Source organism: Lobosporangium transversale (genome assembly GCF_002105155.1).
Source record: "Lobosporangium transversale strain NRRL 3116 chromosome Unknown BCR41scaffold_15, whole genome shotgun sequence".
Lineage (NCBI taxonomy): Eukaryota > Fungi > Mortierellomycota > Mortierellomycetes > Mortierellales > Mortierellaceae > Lobosporangium > Lobosporangium transversale.
Genome location: NW_019028993.1, coordinates 492,937 through 508,004, shown reverse-complemented (window position 1 = coordinate 508,004; position 15,068 = coordinate 492,937). Strand labels below are relative to the sequence as shown.

Sequence of the window (15,068 nt, the reverse complement as noted above, 5' to 3'; positions counted from 1 at the left end):
CCCTGGTTAACAATTAACAAAACCAAACGACTAAAATACTCAACTAAACAAACCAACAGGCATTCAGCCATTTATTAACATTAGGCTCAATCTCCCTCCTCTTCCTGAGAAAGAAAAAACACATACACATGCAGAGTGCACATCATTGTCTTTTCTCTTCTCTCTCTTCTCCTCTCTTCTCTTTCTCCGTTTTTACTCTCACGATCTTTATTCTTTTGTCATTTGTTTGTTTGTTTGTTCATTGTCTATTCCTTTATTCCATCCTCATACTTTTCTTCTTTACGCACTCCATTCCTCTTGATTCATTCACATTCATCCATTTTCATTTATTTATTCCATCACCATTGACCGACTTTCAGGAACGCGTCTCTGAGGGCGCGCTTTCTCTCTCCCATTATCGCTGAAATTTGTCAACCTGTCAACTTGTCAATCTGTTTGTCTCTTCTCCCATTCTTTCAGCTCAATTATGCTTAAACACATGCTGAGCGCTATCTTATCCTCCGTTTACGTCTCCATAATCGCTATTCTTTCATGCGTTCAATTCCATCGGTCGCAGACCCCCTTGCGACTCGCTTCAGCAGTGATGGCTGTCATGGGTCTAACAATCGCTGCCATGTCAGTTGTCTATATCGCGGGCAGTGTATCCATTCAAGCTTTCTGGGTTTATCAACTTGTAGTCGAATGTGTGGCATTGACATGGGTCTTATCGACTATCATTCAACTTGGATATGCATTTTATCCTCTGACCAGGCACCAGAAATTGATCTGGCGCACTGCCTTGGGCTCTATCATCATTTATGATCTCGTTGCCGCTGCTGAGCTCATCTACTATTGCTATGGGGTCTGGGATCTACATGCACTTACGACGCCCATGCTCTGGATCTACTGGGTCCGACAGGTGATTAAAGTCCTTGCCTGTGTAGTCACCGTTGCATATCTTTTCGTAAGTGTGTCCATCTTTCACTTAATCTCTTTGTGCTATCTGTCAATCAATATACATGCATTTCTCCGTTGGCTCAGGACTCCTGCAGACACACAGATGCAGACACACAGACACTCAGATACAGGAACGAATACATTTTAGCTTGTGCTATTTCATCTTTTTTATTTTTCAGTCCACAAAAATGTGAATGAGGGATTATGGGCATGGATGTGTGGGCGTGCTTATCTTGCCTGTGCTTATATGTTTATATTACATTGTTGTTATGCGTTGAGGTGTTTCTGTGTGTTTGTTTATGCATTCGTTGTGCAATTGTGTAATTGACAAAAAAAACAGCATTTGGATTTGACTGTCCAGAGACCTGCCCTTATTTTTTAAGGCCGCTTTGTCTCTCCGCCGCTTTGTCACTCTCACTTTTGTGCGTGTATCGAACATCAATCCTTTTTTTTTTTTTTTTTTTTTTTTTTCAAATTCATGCTGCAGTATATCCATGTTATCAAGAGTCAAAATAGGAGGCGAAAACGTTGGGTATTTGTTTTTTGGCGGGGAGAATAAAGTGGGCGCAAATGTATTCCTGACAACTTCCTCCTCTATTGCAATGTTCGCCGTCAGTTTGCGCCTGCACCTGACTAGAGTAGAATTGCTCTAATGCTTATATGGATTTCTTTTTGACTTTTTTTTTATTCTTTAGGTGCCATTGGTTCGACACCACAATAGCAATAGTGTTGCTAATGCCAACATTGCAGATAGTAACACTCTAGCTGTCGGGACATGGTACTTGGCCTCCCTGGGTGCCACATTCTTGGTAGGCTCAAATTTATTTATTATTTACTGTTAAATGGTGTGGGACAATACTGGGATCACTTTCACTTCAGCCCTGATGTTACATCATTGTCAGCATACAGTTCGCCTTGGATGCATGAATTGGATCTATTTTTCCTTTCACTTGGGGGCATACAAGGCAAGATAATAGAAGATGAGCCATAATAATACAACCCAATATGATCACGGGGAGCCCACTTTTTTTTTTTTCCTTTCTCCTATTCGGCTCCTCCCTTATGCTGTGTCCTCACAGCTCGGTGCGAGTGACGCATTAACTCTGTAGGCTATTTACGATCGTCTTCATTCATGCATTCCAAAAAGAATACACTTGCCTCATATCATGATTCCGAACGCAATCTCTGTTTTATTTGAAACATGATTGGGCCACATTCTGTCTCTATTTCTCTCCCACGGCTTCTCTTCCTTCCTTTACCCCTTGAGACACCACGGCATGCGCGGCATGCACGGTGTTACACAGCGCCTCAACCCTGTAAACTGTGTGGTGAGAAAAGTTCTTCACCCAATCCAAGCTCGGTGCGACATCTTAGAAAACTAACCAATATATTATACCTCCCAACTTTTCATCCTATTCTATCTCCTCCCCCGTCGTTTACTCTTTTTTTTTTTTTTTTTTTTTTTTTTGACGCGGTGTCGTTATTTTGTGAGCAATTCAACTAACGCCGATATCCTGTTTCGATGGTGCTTTTACTTTTGTGCTTACTTGAGTAATTAGGCTTATACTATCATGCTCATTTTCTACATGACGCAGGGTGCAGATGTTTTTACTCAACACGCACAGGCTTTAGATCTATGTATCCGCTTGACACCTTGTCCAATCTTCTCACTGCCACCGCCACCGTTCCTTATCAAGTACTTCGAAAGTAAATGTGGCAGACCCGCTCGCGATAATAATCCAAGCACGATAATCGAGGAAGGTATCACCAGTGACCCGCGGCCACGAAGACCTCCTATGCTTGTCAGTTACCCGACCTCGTTTACTTCACGTCGAGGTAGTGGCTATCCTTTCGATCACCATTCTGACCATGGGGAAAGACGCAGCTTAGGAACTTATTCTCCATATGCTTCATATGATCGGGAAGATGGAGATCAGTTCAAGTTGTTTATTGAAGGAGAAACCTATATTGGGACGAATTCAACTCTTGGAACGACCGCAGCAGAAGCCAGCCCGAAAATGAAGGCTCTCTCGATGGCTTCCACCTCGACTCAGAAAGATATAGATTCATCAACAGTTGGTGCTGGTAAAGCGGATAATACGGTACCCAAGTCATTGTCCATCCCAACATTACCCCCTTTGGAGAGCTCACCTATGTCTAGCTCACCCACGAAACCTACCCAGCATGCACATACACCTGTCCTTATATTTGCTGCAGGATATACACCCGACAGAGATGAAGACGAAGAAGCTGCTGAGGCAGCTCGAAAGATATCCCGAAGATTGACTATGGAAGGACGTAAAGATGAGCTGGATATTTTCAATATCTCTAGTATGATGAAATGGCCATATCGTCCTAGCTCTACAATGCCAGCTCTTAGGTCATCTTCCACTACTATAAACTCCACTACTACAAGTGGATCTAAACATCCACGCCCTCCTTTACCAGCGCTTCTCACGGGAAGTAGTCTGTTTCGACCAAACCGCAACTCCACAAACGAAAACCATGATCGTGATCCTAGCGTCCCTGCCTCGGGATTGGAGAAGAAATTTCATAATGTAATCAACGGCGATAACTTTCCTAGGACTGCCAATAATAATGACTTGACATTAACAGAGTCCCATACAAAGGCACAGCTCTCTAATGAATACCAAAGTCATTCTAAAGCATCGACTCTCGACGCTGGATCAGATGATAGTGAAGATCAAACAAAACATCCCCACGCAGATCCCGAGACTGTCGAGCATGATACCCATGTGGATATAAAAAGTAAACACCCCAGCTTGTTACGTCCCAAATCATACGACCATTATAATAATGGTCATATCACTGGTTCCCTCGAACGTAAAGGTAGCAGTCGCAGCAACCGCCATCTCCGCTCTCCCTTGGGCGATAAGTTGTCCATGGACAATATTCGTAGATTCTCCCGAGACACTATTACTCGGCTTCAGGAAGGCGGTCTTGGAGCGGCCCTCAGTCTTCCTGTCGCGACGGGACCAATATCTCCGACGGTCCTATGCTCAGCATCAGTATCGGCAAATGGTGCTGACTCAGGGTCTGGGACCACTAGGAAGACAACCTCATGGGATAATGAGGACGTTGTCGAGACTAGCAGTAGTGACCATGCATCGTCTCTATCCCAGCGTCCCTCTCTCTCACCTCATTCGCAAACGCATGGCATCAACGTTTAACATGAACCATTTATTTTTATTTTATTTTATTTTTAAAATAACCAATCTCGCATTTGTATTTTTTTTTATTATTATTATAATCTTTAATTGCTCTTCCATTCATATCTTCTTTGTTCAAACCTCCCCTTTTTTAACCCTCTGTAATTGTATAATCTCTAACAAAAAAATGTCCTCAATTGCTACAACAGTCTCCCGTTCCTATTCTTCCTTCATCCCTGTCAATAGTCCATCAATAAACATAGTTTCTGTTGTGCCAGAAACTCTAAAACTTGTAAACTTGAGCAATGCTTTTTCTTTTTATTGTTTCAAGGTGATTAAAAAAACAAAAATTAAATAAATAAAAAAATTAGGAGAAGACTGCAACTATTTCATCTCCTCGGAGCTGCTCGGTGGCTGGAGACTAGAAACTGAAGGCTGCAGGTCAAGGGCTGAATGAAAGAAGGATTGGATGATCTGAAAAGAAAAAAAGAATAAAATCTATTTAAATAAGTTTCTTCTATTTCCGTTTAGCTTTGCGCGGTAGTTACTGAGCGGCGCAGTGATAGATGGTTGCTCAAGTGTCCTGTGGGCGAAATTGAGTGTTTTATAGCTCTCTCTTTTTTTTTTTCTCCGCCTTGTGGGATGGAGTATCGCCCCTGTACGGGAGGTTTTACTTGAGCTTGTGGGCCTTGTAGGTAGGACGAGTAACATCACTTTTTTTTTGCGAATATGCTGATGTTTTCTTGATTTTTTTTTTGTTTTTCTTTATACGGAATTATTCAATCCACTGCCTCGTGTCAACTATGCCGTAGATTGGCATTTCCATGGCTCTGCCTTAGGGTTTGTGCATGACTCAGATCACGTCTTTCCAGAAGTTTTGGGTTGAGTTTATGTGTGTGTCGAACACGACCAAAGCCATTGTCCTCAATGCCAGGGATGATGTTGTTGTTGTTGTAAGCAAAGGGATCAGATTCCATCTTTTGACGCTCCAGCCGTTCCAAGATCTCATTCAGGGTCACTTGTGCACGCTTATGAAGATCCGCATCAATCTCAATGGGGACTCCAAAAAGACGATGCGGACGTTGCTGCTGAGGATGTGAGACAGAGGAAGAGGGCTGCTCACGACGGCTGCCACGGCCACGGCTCGATTTTGCCCGTTCCTGTTCTAGCTCCAATTGAAGTTGCTCCAATCTCAGGGCCAGATCCTCTGCAGAAAGGGAGTGATCCAGCAAGAGATGATCATGGCGATCAATGCCATGACCCTCCTCATGTTGATTGATTGAGCTTGACATTGTTTCAAAAAAAATAAAGGAGGAATGAAGATCTTGTTGCTTTAAAAAAAAATAAAATAAAATAAAATAAAATAAAAAAAAAGGTTCTTTGACTTTGGTGGTGTGACAAAGAATAAGAAAAAAGAAAGTGAAAAAGAGAAAGAAGCACCATGCTTTTATACTTTTTTTTTGTTGAAGAATTTTGACAGTGGCGCATCAAACGAAACTCAATTGCGGCAGGCTTGGCTGGCGATGTAACAATGTTATTTATTATTTATTTATTTGTAAAAGGCACTTGCAGAACGACAATTCGCCCACATTTTTTTTTCTCGATTTTTTTCTTCCCATACACTTACACACAGACACAGATACAGAAACAGACCATGGGTAGGACAGAGAGCAAAGTGGCGAAGAGAGTTAAACTATTTTACGTACCCATAAAAACGGAACGGTAAAAAGGGGCGGTGACATGTCACAGTATGAAAAGGAACGATTTCTTTTTTTTTTTTTTTTTTTTTTTTTTTTTATCCCTTGATCTACCGCAGTTAAACCTTTTTTCTGTTATGAGATCAGGCACAAAGATCATGGTTAAAAGGACAGAGGCGTAATAGTCACAGTTTTATGAATCGTTATATATACATCATTTTCATAGTGGCGAAGCTTTATTTTATTTTATTTTTCTTTTTACAACGTGGCACCCAGATCAACTTGGCGTTTTTGCAGAAGAACGGAGGATTGTTCGGGAATGTACTTGAACTGTGCAGCTGCACTCTTTTTTTTTTTTTTTTTTTTTTTTTTTTTTGCCGACCTAATTTTATGTGTATCGCCATGCACATTCCTTTCTCTTTCCTTTTCAATTTCACTACGGCAAGCTTTCTGTACACAACCATACATTTAATATATCTGTCCCCCCCCCCCTCGCCCTCCTTCGCCTTTCTTACAACGCATTATCAGTTATCATTATAGAGAGGTGAAAGATGGCGTTTCTTGTATTCGAAGCAACAAACAAAAGCCTTATCTTTTTTTTTTTTTTTTTTTTTTTTAGTCTTCATGCTTCTCAAACATCTATTAATATGTGTAATGGTCTCTTTTATTTTAATATCAAGCTTCTATAAAGGCGTCTGCCTGGGGTGCCAATATATTGATCATAGGCGTACAACTCAAAAAAAAACATTTTTTTTTTTTTTGTAAAAGAACAATACAAAAAGACATATTCATAAATAATAATAATCACAACGATGATAGTTAAACGAAAGAAAACAAGTAAATATAATGAATATAATGTACAATCAATCAATGAAAGAAAAATCAAACAGAGAGGGGGTAGAAAAAAAAATCGCCAAGGCTCTTCATCTTCAGCCAAGAGTTAACGTAAAAATTAAACCATGGTTTGTGGTTTGTTGTTAGACCTATGTGTGTATGTGTGTATGCGCTTGCACTTGAGTTGCCTGCACTTGGTTCCGATGCTTCATCTGTAGCTTGTTGATTTGTCGCTGATGCGTCTTGACGTGTTGCGCTATGTGATAGAGAAAGAGAAAGAGGAAAAAAAAATAAAATTTAAGATTGATATCACAAAATCCTGCAAAAGTCATTATTATCTTGTTTGTTTACAAATTGCTTCAAATTGCTTACCAAGATTATCAGAACGTGAGAACCGCTTCGTGCAGGTAGCAAATGGACAGTTAAAGGGTCTCTCCAAGGTGTGAGTTTTAATATGCCGCTTTAAATGCTCTAGTCTCTTGAATCGCTTGGAACATCCAATCACAGAGCATGTGTGGTGTTTACCAGAACCTCCATGCTTACTACCACTAACGCTTGCTCCATTAGTCGCTGTTGTTGCTGTTGTTGTCGTTGTCGTTGCTGCTGCTGCACTGGCAGTTGTTGTAGTGCCAGTAGGCTGAGTTTTTGTAGTGGTGGGATCCGTAGTACCATTAACGATACTAGTCATGTTGGCTTTATCAGAATGAGCCGTAATAGAAGCCACATCTACGAAGGATGAAGACGATGAGAGGGACGAAGCCGAAGGCAATGATGACAATGAAAGAGATGAAGAAGAAGGAGTCATCGTACAATGAGTGTCCAGATACCGTGATGATGAGAATGACGAAGGTGATGATAGGTATGGGGACGATGATGCCTCTGAGTAATCAAGACTGGTAGATGGTATGGATGTTGCCATCATGGCTGTCATCATGGTCGGCAACGGATGATGCTGAGATGCCAACATCGGTGTCACTAGTCCTAAATCTGAGGTAGATGATGATGGGGACACCCCCTTTCCGCTGGTCGTAGCAGTGTCCGAAGCTGCGGTCTTTGTAGTCATCATAGGCGATGCAGCAGACGAAGAAAGCTGTTGTGATTGCTGTTGTAGCGTTTTTGTAACCGGCGATGAAGAGCGCGAGGGCGAAGCACCACGCAGCGTCGCTAGGTATGAGAACTGAGGCGAAAGTAAAATGCTACTCGGGTAGTACTGAATTGAGGACGCATCGACCTGAGCCTCATCTGTCGCGCTGCTGCTTTTGTTGTCTGTCTGCTGAGTCTGATTCTGCTGCTGCTTCCTCAAATTGGTTCCTTTGCCACTTGTGGTACTCTTACTGCTAGCAGTCGCTCCTGTAGTGCCAACGAAAAGGGCAGGCGAGGATGATGAATGTGATAAACCACCAGCCGTGGTATGGTCTGGAACAGTAGTTGAGAAGGGCTTCAACAAGCGTGGATCTAAGCACCGCTGATAACCTAAAAGGTCAGTATCATCATGATGATGAAACTGATAATCAGGAGAACAGGCATCCATAGAAAGCTGAGAGGGGTTCATAGGGTTGAATGCCTTACTGCTATTAGTTATATTGTTGGTATTACTGGCGACGTTACTATTGCTACTGCTGTAGAATTTGTTAATATTATTCAGAGAGAAACTTCTCTTCATGCACAGCCCTTTTTGCTTTTTGCCTCGTGAAACTGAGAGACTCGAAGACGGCCTAGTCATAGAAGTGGTTGCCGCTGACGCCGCTGTAGTTGATACAGTTGGTGTAGAAGCGGTAATCGAAGGCGTCGAAGATGGAACGGTGGATGATGTGACAACTGAAGAGTACATGGCCTCGTTCAACCTAGATGCGGGAAAAGCCGTGACAGTGGACAATAGAGGATGAGGTGGTAATGCTGTAGACCCAACAGCTGCATTGATTGGTGAGGATGAGAAAGAAGTAGTTGATGCAGCATGGTGTGGATGGAGTGATGGAAAGCTATGCAGTACTTGAGGCGCGGTCACCTTGGCATCAAAAAAATCAAGGTGAGTCTGTGTGTGGAAAGTATCTGGCTGTACATGTGGATGAAGAGGTTGCAATGGCCCATCCTCGTTCAAGGGCGATACTGCTGGGGTGTAATGGAGTTCAGGCGCTAGGCCATGGACAGCGTTTGTAAATTGGAATCCAGAGTGGTGGAGAGATGATGGAGTCGATGGTCCTGAAGGCAAAGACGTAAAAGAACCAGTGGAGTTACCATCATGTATGGTTGTATGTTGCAGTGGTTGAGGGGTTTGCTGATGTTGGTGTAAGCCTGTGTGACCAAGCGTTGGATATGTTCCATGCAACATTGGCATAAAATGCGTAGAGATGGAGGATGGGAACGCGAATTGTTCAAATTGAGGCATTGGCGATGGATGGGCCGACTCTCCGTTAGAGTCTCTCGTCGTTAATAGTGCTTGTGTATCACCATAACTCTGTTCGTGGGTATCATCGGGTGTGACCGATTTGAAATCTAGGCGTATAGTATCAAATCTAGGGACCATACTGTTTATAGTGTCCAATGGGTCCATCCCATACAATGAATTGCTTCCAAGCGGATAGCTAGAATGGTCCATCATACCAAGCGCCGAATCTTCTCCTTTTAAAATCACATCAGTCGCTAATGGTGTATCATCAGGTGATTGAGACCGAGATCTGTCTCGACCAGACTCAGATGGCTCTTGACTCATGAACCCTGACTCACCATTCTGCTGATCCCGGGGACTTAAAGTAGACTCAATATCGAAATCAAGTATTTCATGTTTGATATCGGTATCGTCGCAATCACCAGCTGAATTACTACTGTGCTGACGGTGTTCACTAGAGCTTTTCTTGGAATGTGTTCGAAGGTGAGCTGAAAAGTTATCGGAACGGCTAAAGGACTTGTTACAACCAACGAAATCGCAGACAAAGGACCTCTCCTTGGAATGAACAAGCATGTGTCTCTTGAGATGTTCATATCGTTTGAAGCTCCATCCACATGTAGGAAACTTGCAGGGGTGTTTGTTATTGGAAGTACTTCCTGTCGAGGACATACTTGTTGTCGAACATACAGAGTTATTGCGTTTGACCTTGATCCCACTGCTGAAGCCACTAGCCTCGTTACTATTACTATTATTGGTGTTATCCGGCAATAAATCTTCGATGGAAGTAGGATTCATACTGTTCGTGGCGGTCCCAGCCATGAAGCCCTCCGGCATGGGAGATGGGCAAGCGGATGACGGCTTGGGCGAGGGCATAGCTTGATTTAGGCTATGGCTCTGCAATACAGTTTGTTGTGGAAATTGAGCACGATAGTAATGCATTATTGCAGGATTGATGTGATTGGGATCCATCTGGTAAAAATTTGAAAGAGGCTCACTAAGAAACCCACTTATGGATATGGAGGACGAGGAGGAACTTGACCAGGATGCTTGGCGTTGTAAAGTCTTTTCTTCCGAGGAACTCTTATGCTTGTGCTCTACTTGACCAGTGCTAAGAGTAGGGACCGAGTTCCGCCGGGGAGGTTCATAAAGGCTGGTATTGTGGCCATGCATGGCCATAAATGCTGCTTTGGTAGAGCTGGGGATAGTGGAGATCGAAAAGTTGGTGGTATCAGAGGTCGGTAAAAGTCCTGAAGTAGTGTGGTTAAAAACAGGGTTGATATGAGTGTAAAGGGAAGTGGTATCTGACTGGAAGTGATTTAAAGAGTTATTTCCAGTCACCATGGGAAGCGTATGTGAGATAGAAGTTGCCCCCAGCATAATATTGTTCTTGGTACCCTTGTGAGGTATGAGTGACGAAATATGAGTGGCTATGGCGGCGGAAGCTGCTGCTTCGTTGTTGGCTGAAATCACTCCCTCCATAGGCGAGTTTGGTTGACCTACAGAACTAGGCTCATCCATGGAGTGGTCCGCAGCTCTGTTTATGCTTGAAGGGAATCCAGGGGCAATGGTCATAGTTGTGGAGCCCTCTATGTCAATGAGTATAAACAACAGAGCATTAGAGGGGCGTGGAGACTGAAAAAGGAGAGGGGAGAATGTGTAATAAAGATGACAAAGGATAGAAGTACTGAAAAGATTCGACCAATTAACCAACGCTTGAGTGTACAGCGCACACTGCATTTGTTTAAGATTTTATAACATCACTAATTACCTATGCTTTCAGCCATGGCTGTTTAAGAAAGAATAAATAAAGTTGAGAAATATAAAAACAGAATAATGCTCTGCTAGAAAGAAGTGACAGTTATGTTGGGATGCAAGGGAATGATGAGGGAGCGTATATTAAAGAGAGTAAAACAGAGGGAACAAAGAGAGGATGGAAGTGGGGGAAGGACGGAGAGAAAAAATGTAGAGAAGGAAGGAAGAAGGGGAGAGGAGGGGAGGAAGATGCAAGTGAAAAGGAAGCAAGGAAGAATATGCACGCCTAACAACGCAGGTTAAGATAATATGCGCGTCAATGTTAAAAAAAGAGATGCTGTTAAATGTGTCTGTGGGCACAAAACGAATGATGGTCCCCAAAGAAGCTCTGCCTGGGATCTATATTTATCGTAAATTGGTCTTTTGGTCGTGTGGGTGGGCCGTTGGGGTTTCTGGTATCCTATATTTCGTTTGCACTAAGAGTGTGTCCAGGCTTTTTTTCCTGCTGCTGCTAAAATATACGAATTGAACATGAAACACAAATATGCGGCACCGGAAATGAGAGATTGGTTAATGCGTGTTGACTGATGGCTTTGTTCGTTTGTGAGCACTTTTTTTTTTTTTTTTCTTTGCTTTTTGTTGCGTGCACAGAGCATGGCCGATGTTTATGTTTGGGTTTATGCTTCGTTTTGATCCAATACCCCTACTCAGATTTGCTGCAACAGAAATGTGGAGGGGACATGCGATGTGTATGGGGGCGAGGGTATAATGCATTAGGTAGCCAAAGAGGCAACGAGTACCAGAGAATGAGTGATAGTGGTCGTCAACAACTAGAAGAGGCGAAACGAGCGATGTGATGGGTGGAGTGATAAAATGAGATAAAATATCGAGCCAGTGAACGGTGCCCGTCGCTTGGTACCAGACTAAATGGCCCAATAGAAAGCATGCTAGTTTAGCCAAACAATTAAACGCATGCACATCTTTTACTGCCTTTTTTTTTTAGGCTAAACAAATCAGCAAGTAATATCAAAGCTTCCTTTCAAATCACCGCTCTTAACATTTCCAAATGGGGACAATGAAATTTTATAATAAATAATTAATATTTCTTTGTTCTTGTTGGGTAGCCCCATCTCGGTTTTATCAAGTTCAAAATTCGTGAGAGATACAAGTCGTATTATACCCCAGGACCGAAAAAAAAAAAAAAAAAAAAAAAAAAAAAAAGAAAAAAAAAAATCGCTGTTTGGTTGCATCAGATGAAAAGGAGCTGTCTGATTGGCGCAATTTGCATGCGTTCAATTTGGATGGATATTGAACCATGGGCCATGGCACACTTCACCCCCTCCTTTTCCCCCAAGCAAAACATTCTCTCACAGATGTACAGATGTTCAATGATTGCATTACACTAAAAAGCGAATGTTCCACAAATATCCTGTCGCGTAAATAGTGCAAAAAAAAAAAAATTTTAAACAAAGCCCCCAATCAGAATAAGCAGACCTTTGAAAAGGAAAAAATAAAGAGAACATCAAACTTATTTTTTTATATGAGGTGTTATTGTGTTACTTAATGTTTGAATGATTTACAGTTCGAATATGAATACAGACAATTGAATCCTGGGCGCTTAAAAAAAAAAGAAAAGAGGAATAGGCTGAAGAAGGTAGGGACAAAAGAAGATCAAGGTGTCTTTTGGTAGGACTCAAATGAAACAGAGAAGGAGATTCGATGAATGTTTTGTGGTCAAGAAGAGGAGCAAAAAAAAAAAAAAAAAAAAAAAAAAGAACCAGAAGGAATGGATAATAAGAGATTGGAAAAGTCATAGAGGAAAATGTAGTTCTCCTGCGTTGACCAGTATTCTTCTTCAAAGCTGTTCAACGTTAAAACTGAGCATGATATAAACGGTCCCAAGCAAAAAAAGAGAGCGAGAGGAAAGCAAGAATGTATGTCTTTAAGAAAAAAATGTTGCTCTACCTGCTGCTTCGAGTTGTGCTTTTTCTTATTGGTGTCTGCTTATAAAGCAAGGATCAAGTGAACTATGGAGCCAAGCAATGGATGAGCCAAAGGATGTAAAAAAAAAGAAAAAGAAAAGAAAACACGCAGATAAAAACAAGGGTGTGAGGAAAAGGGTTCGGAGGACAAGGAGGAATGATAAAAAAGACAGTTGGAATGAAGCAGATACCTTGAATAAATGAGATGTAAAAGAGAGAAAACAAAGGAAAAGAAAAAGGGAAGAGGAAGAGGAAGAGGAAGAGGAAGAGGAAGAGGAAGAGAAGAGACGGAGAAGGAGAGAGAAAGAATAGTTTAATCAAAGAATGGAAAGAAAGATGTAAATGCTGATCCAAGGTGGAAATGGAGTAAAGTATCAAAGACTCTTTTGGTTTGCTTTGGTTCTTACTGTGGACGTCTGGGAAATCAACAGGGAGTGGGCACGTGTGGAAGAAACATAAATCTCGCTTAGCCTCGACAAGCAAATAGGAATAAAGTGTAGATGAGCTTAAGGAAAATGACAACCGCACTAGTATCCTCAACTGGTCCCGATATGTTGCCTTGATGGCCTGCGATCAAAGACATCCTTTGGAAGGGCTTTGCAACACTGAAAGCCTGTGTGATGCAGCCATAAAAAAATAAGCGGTAAATGGCTTTTTGAGCAGCATACTATCACTTTGGAAAACGGTGAAATCTGTGCTCTATTGATTAGCTGATTGTCTAGGCTGAGAAATACACCAGAGACAGAGATAAATAAACAACAAATGCTGTAGAGTAAAGGAGAGCAAGGCTACAGTTTTGGGAGAGGAAAGGAGGTAGAAAGGTAAAACAGAGAACGAGCGTATCAGAAGAAAGGGGAGGGTACTGATATGAGTTGATGGACAGAGAGATCATGGCAGATGTATCATGCTATTTCTGCTTAGATTTAGAAAAAGGGGATGTAGCCAAAGTGAAAAAGAACAGAGACAAAAAGAGGAGAACTGGTTCCAGTCCATCAAGGTGGTGAGTGATAGATGCGTCGCATGTCGCTCTCTCGCTTGGCTTTTATCGCAACATTGCTTCCATTTGTCTTACGAATTAATAAGCCTTTTTTAAGAAGAACAGCCATCTTGGCTACTTTGATTAGGCCGGATGCACCATGCTGCATTCCCATCAAAGAGCTGTAACAGGTTCTACCGCGTTTGTTTATTTCTGTTTTCAATGACGCAAGGCCCTCTATTTATTTTTTTACCAACATCTCTTCTTTCACCCTTCCTATAACAGAAGCTCAGGGGTGCATCCCTCGTTCGATGTGCAATTAATGGCAAACCTAATGAGGCGGTCCTACTAGACTATGCACAGGATGGATCCATGATTGGCTATACAAATATCGTGTGGTGTCTATACTTTAGAGCCGTCTAAACACTTGAATCAGTAATGCGACGCGATTTTATTTTGTTTGTTTAATACTCTCATTAAAAAGGAGCCGTATGCTCAACTTTCGCACCAAGTTGCATCGCATTACGAAATTTTAAAGGTCTCTGGCTTTGTTGCATCACGCTGATATGCCTGTAGGTAGATATATATGGATCAGTTTTTACTCTGCAAACCTACCAATCAATTCCATACTCCCAAAACATTTGTTCTTCTGTACTATTGTCTTTTTGAATTTGATGTTGTTTGAATGAGATTTTGCTGTAGGTTCGTACGACATTGATGGCAGGGTAATAAATAATAGTTGAAAGAAAAATAAAATAAAATAAAAAAATGAAATGCAATCGCAAGGAGAAAGGGGCAACAAAATAGGGAACAAGAAGATTTTATCTGCGCGTTTCTCCCATTCCTCTGTTACAGGTGTGTAACATTCCAGGCTTGCTGCATTAGTTGGCATAGACTGCCGTCTTCATCCACATTAGGTTGTTATATCTCTTTCTCCCAACTTCACTTTTAGCTGCAGGATTATACTTCATAGCATATACATCCCATACAAAGCGTCAATTTCCCCAATCAGATACTATGAATGCTGCTTTGGATACATTTTTCTTCTTTCTTTCTATTGTTGTCATATTGGTTCAGCGGCTTCTGTGTCGGGAGGACAAGACACGATCACTGTTTGGCACAATAGCTATTATTTATTAGCACACTTCGTCACTACAAAAAAATGTATTAAAGTTCTTAGACTCCTTATTTTTTCTACCCCTTTCCCCTTTCCTAGAGGTCAAATCGGGAGGGAGAAATCGTTCTTCTGTACTTCTGTCCTTCCATCGTAAATACTCTGTCTATTTTAATGAAATTTCTTTGGTCTCATATCATTAGTTTCGTTTCCCCACTTCA

At 41.7% G+C, this 15,068-nt stretch overlaps 4 protein-coding genes across 4 annotated transcripts; 2 read left to right on the top strand and 2 right to left on the bottom strand.

Moving 5' to 3' along the window:
- Positions 1-269: 269 nt before the first annotated feature.
- On the top strand, positions 270-1,996 carry BCR41DRAFT_45794 (hypothetical protein). The gene is made up of 2 exons (XM_022030857.1): positions 270-943; positions 1,632-1,996. Exons 1-2 carry the CDS (start codon positions 467-469, stop codon positions 1,776-1,778), a joined length of 624 nt encoding a protein of 207 aa, XP_021882144.1. The 5' UTR covers positions 270-466; the 3' UTR covers positions 1,779-1,996.
- Positions 1,959-3,963, top strand: BCR41DRAFT_45847 (hypothetical protein). Its single transcript, XM_022030858.1, has 3 exons — positions 1,959-2,296; positions 2,496-3,494; positions 3,593-3,963. The coding sequence occupies exons 1-3, from the start codon at positions 2,138-2,140 to the stop codon at positions 3,599-3,601; spliced, it is 1,167 nt and encodes a 388-aa protein (XP_021882143.1). The 5' UTR covers positions 1,959-2,137; the 3' UTR covers positions 3,602-3,963.
- Positions 3,964-4,903: 940 nt separating this feature from the next.
- On the bottom strand, positions 4,904-5,398 carry BCR41DRAFT_370148 (hypothetical protein; the record flags this gene model as incomplete). The annotated part of the gene is made up of 1 exon (XM_022026510.1): positions 4,904-5,398. One exon carries the CDS (start codon positions 5,396-5,398, stop codon positions 4,904-4,906), a length of 495 nt encoding a protein of 164 aa, XP_021882142.1.
- A 1,388-nt stretch (positions 5,399-6,786) lies between these two features.
- Positions 6,787-7,325, bottom strand: BCR41DRAFT_304479 (hypothetical protein; the record flags this gene model as incomplete). The annotated part of the gene is made up of 2 exons (XM_022020761.1): positions 6,787-6,893; positions 7,010-7,325. 2 exons carry the CDS (start codon positions 7,323-7,325, stop codon positions 6,787-6,789), a joined length of 423 nt encoding a protein of 140 aa, XP_021882141.1.
- Between the last annotated feature and the right edge of the window lie 7,743 nt (positions 7,326-15,068).

Bases quoted from the DNA above. Each gene is read 5' to 3' on its own strand.
- BCR41DRAFT_45794 (XM_022030857.1), top strand. From the start codon at position 467: ATGCTTAAACACATGCTGAGCGCTATCTTATCCTCCGTTTACGTCTCC. The intron at 944-1,631 runs GTAAGTGTGTCC...TTTATTCTTTAG, and splicing joins TCACCGTTGCATATCTTTTC to GTGCCATTGGTTCGACACCA.
- BCR41DRAFT_45847 (XM_022030858.1), top strand. From the start codon at position 2,138: ATGATTGGGCCACATTCTGTCTCTATTTCTCTCCCACGGCTTCTCTTC. The intron at 2,297-2,495 runs GTGCGACATCTT...TTGAGTAATTAG, and splicing joins CTTCACCCAATCCAAGCTCG to GCTTATACTATCATGCTCAT.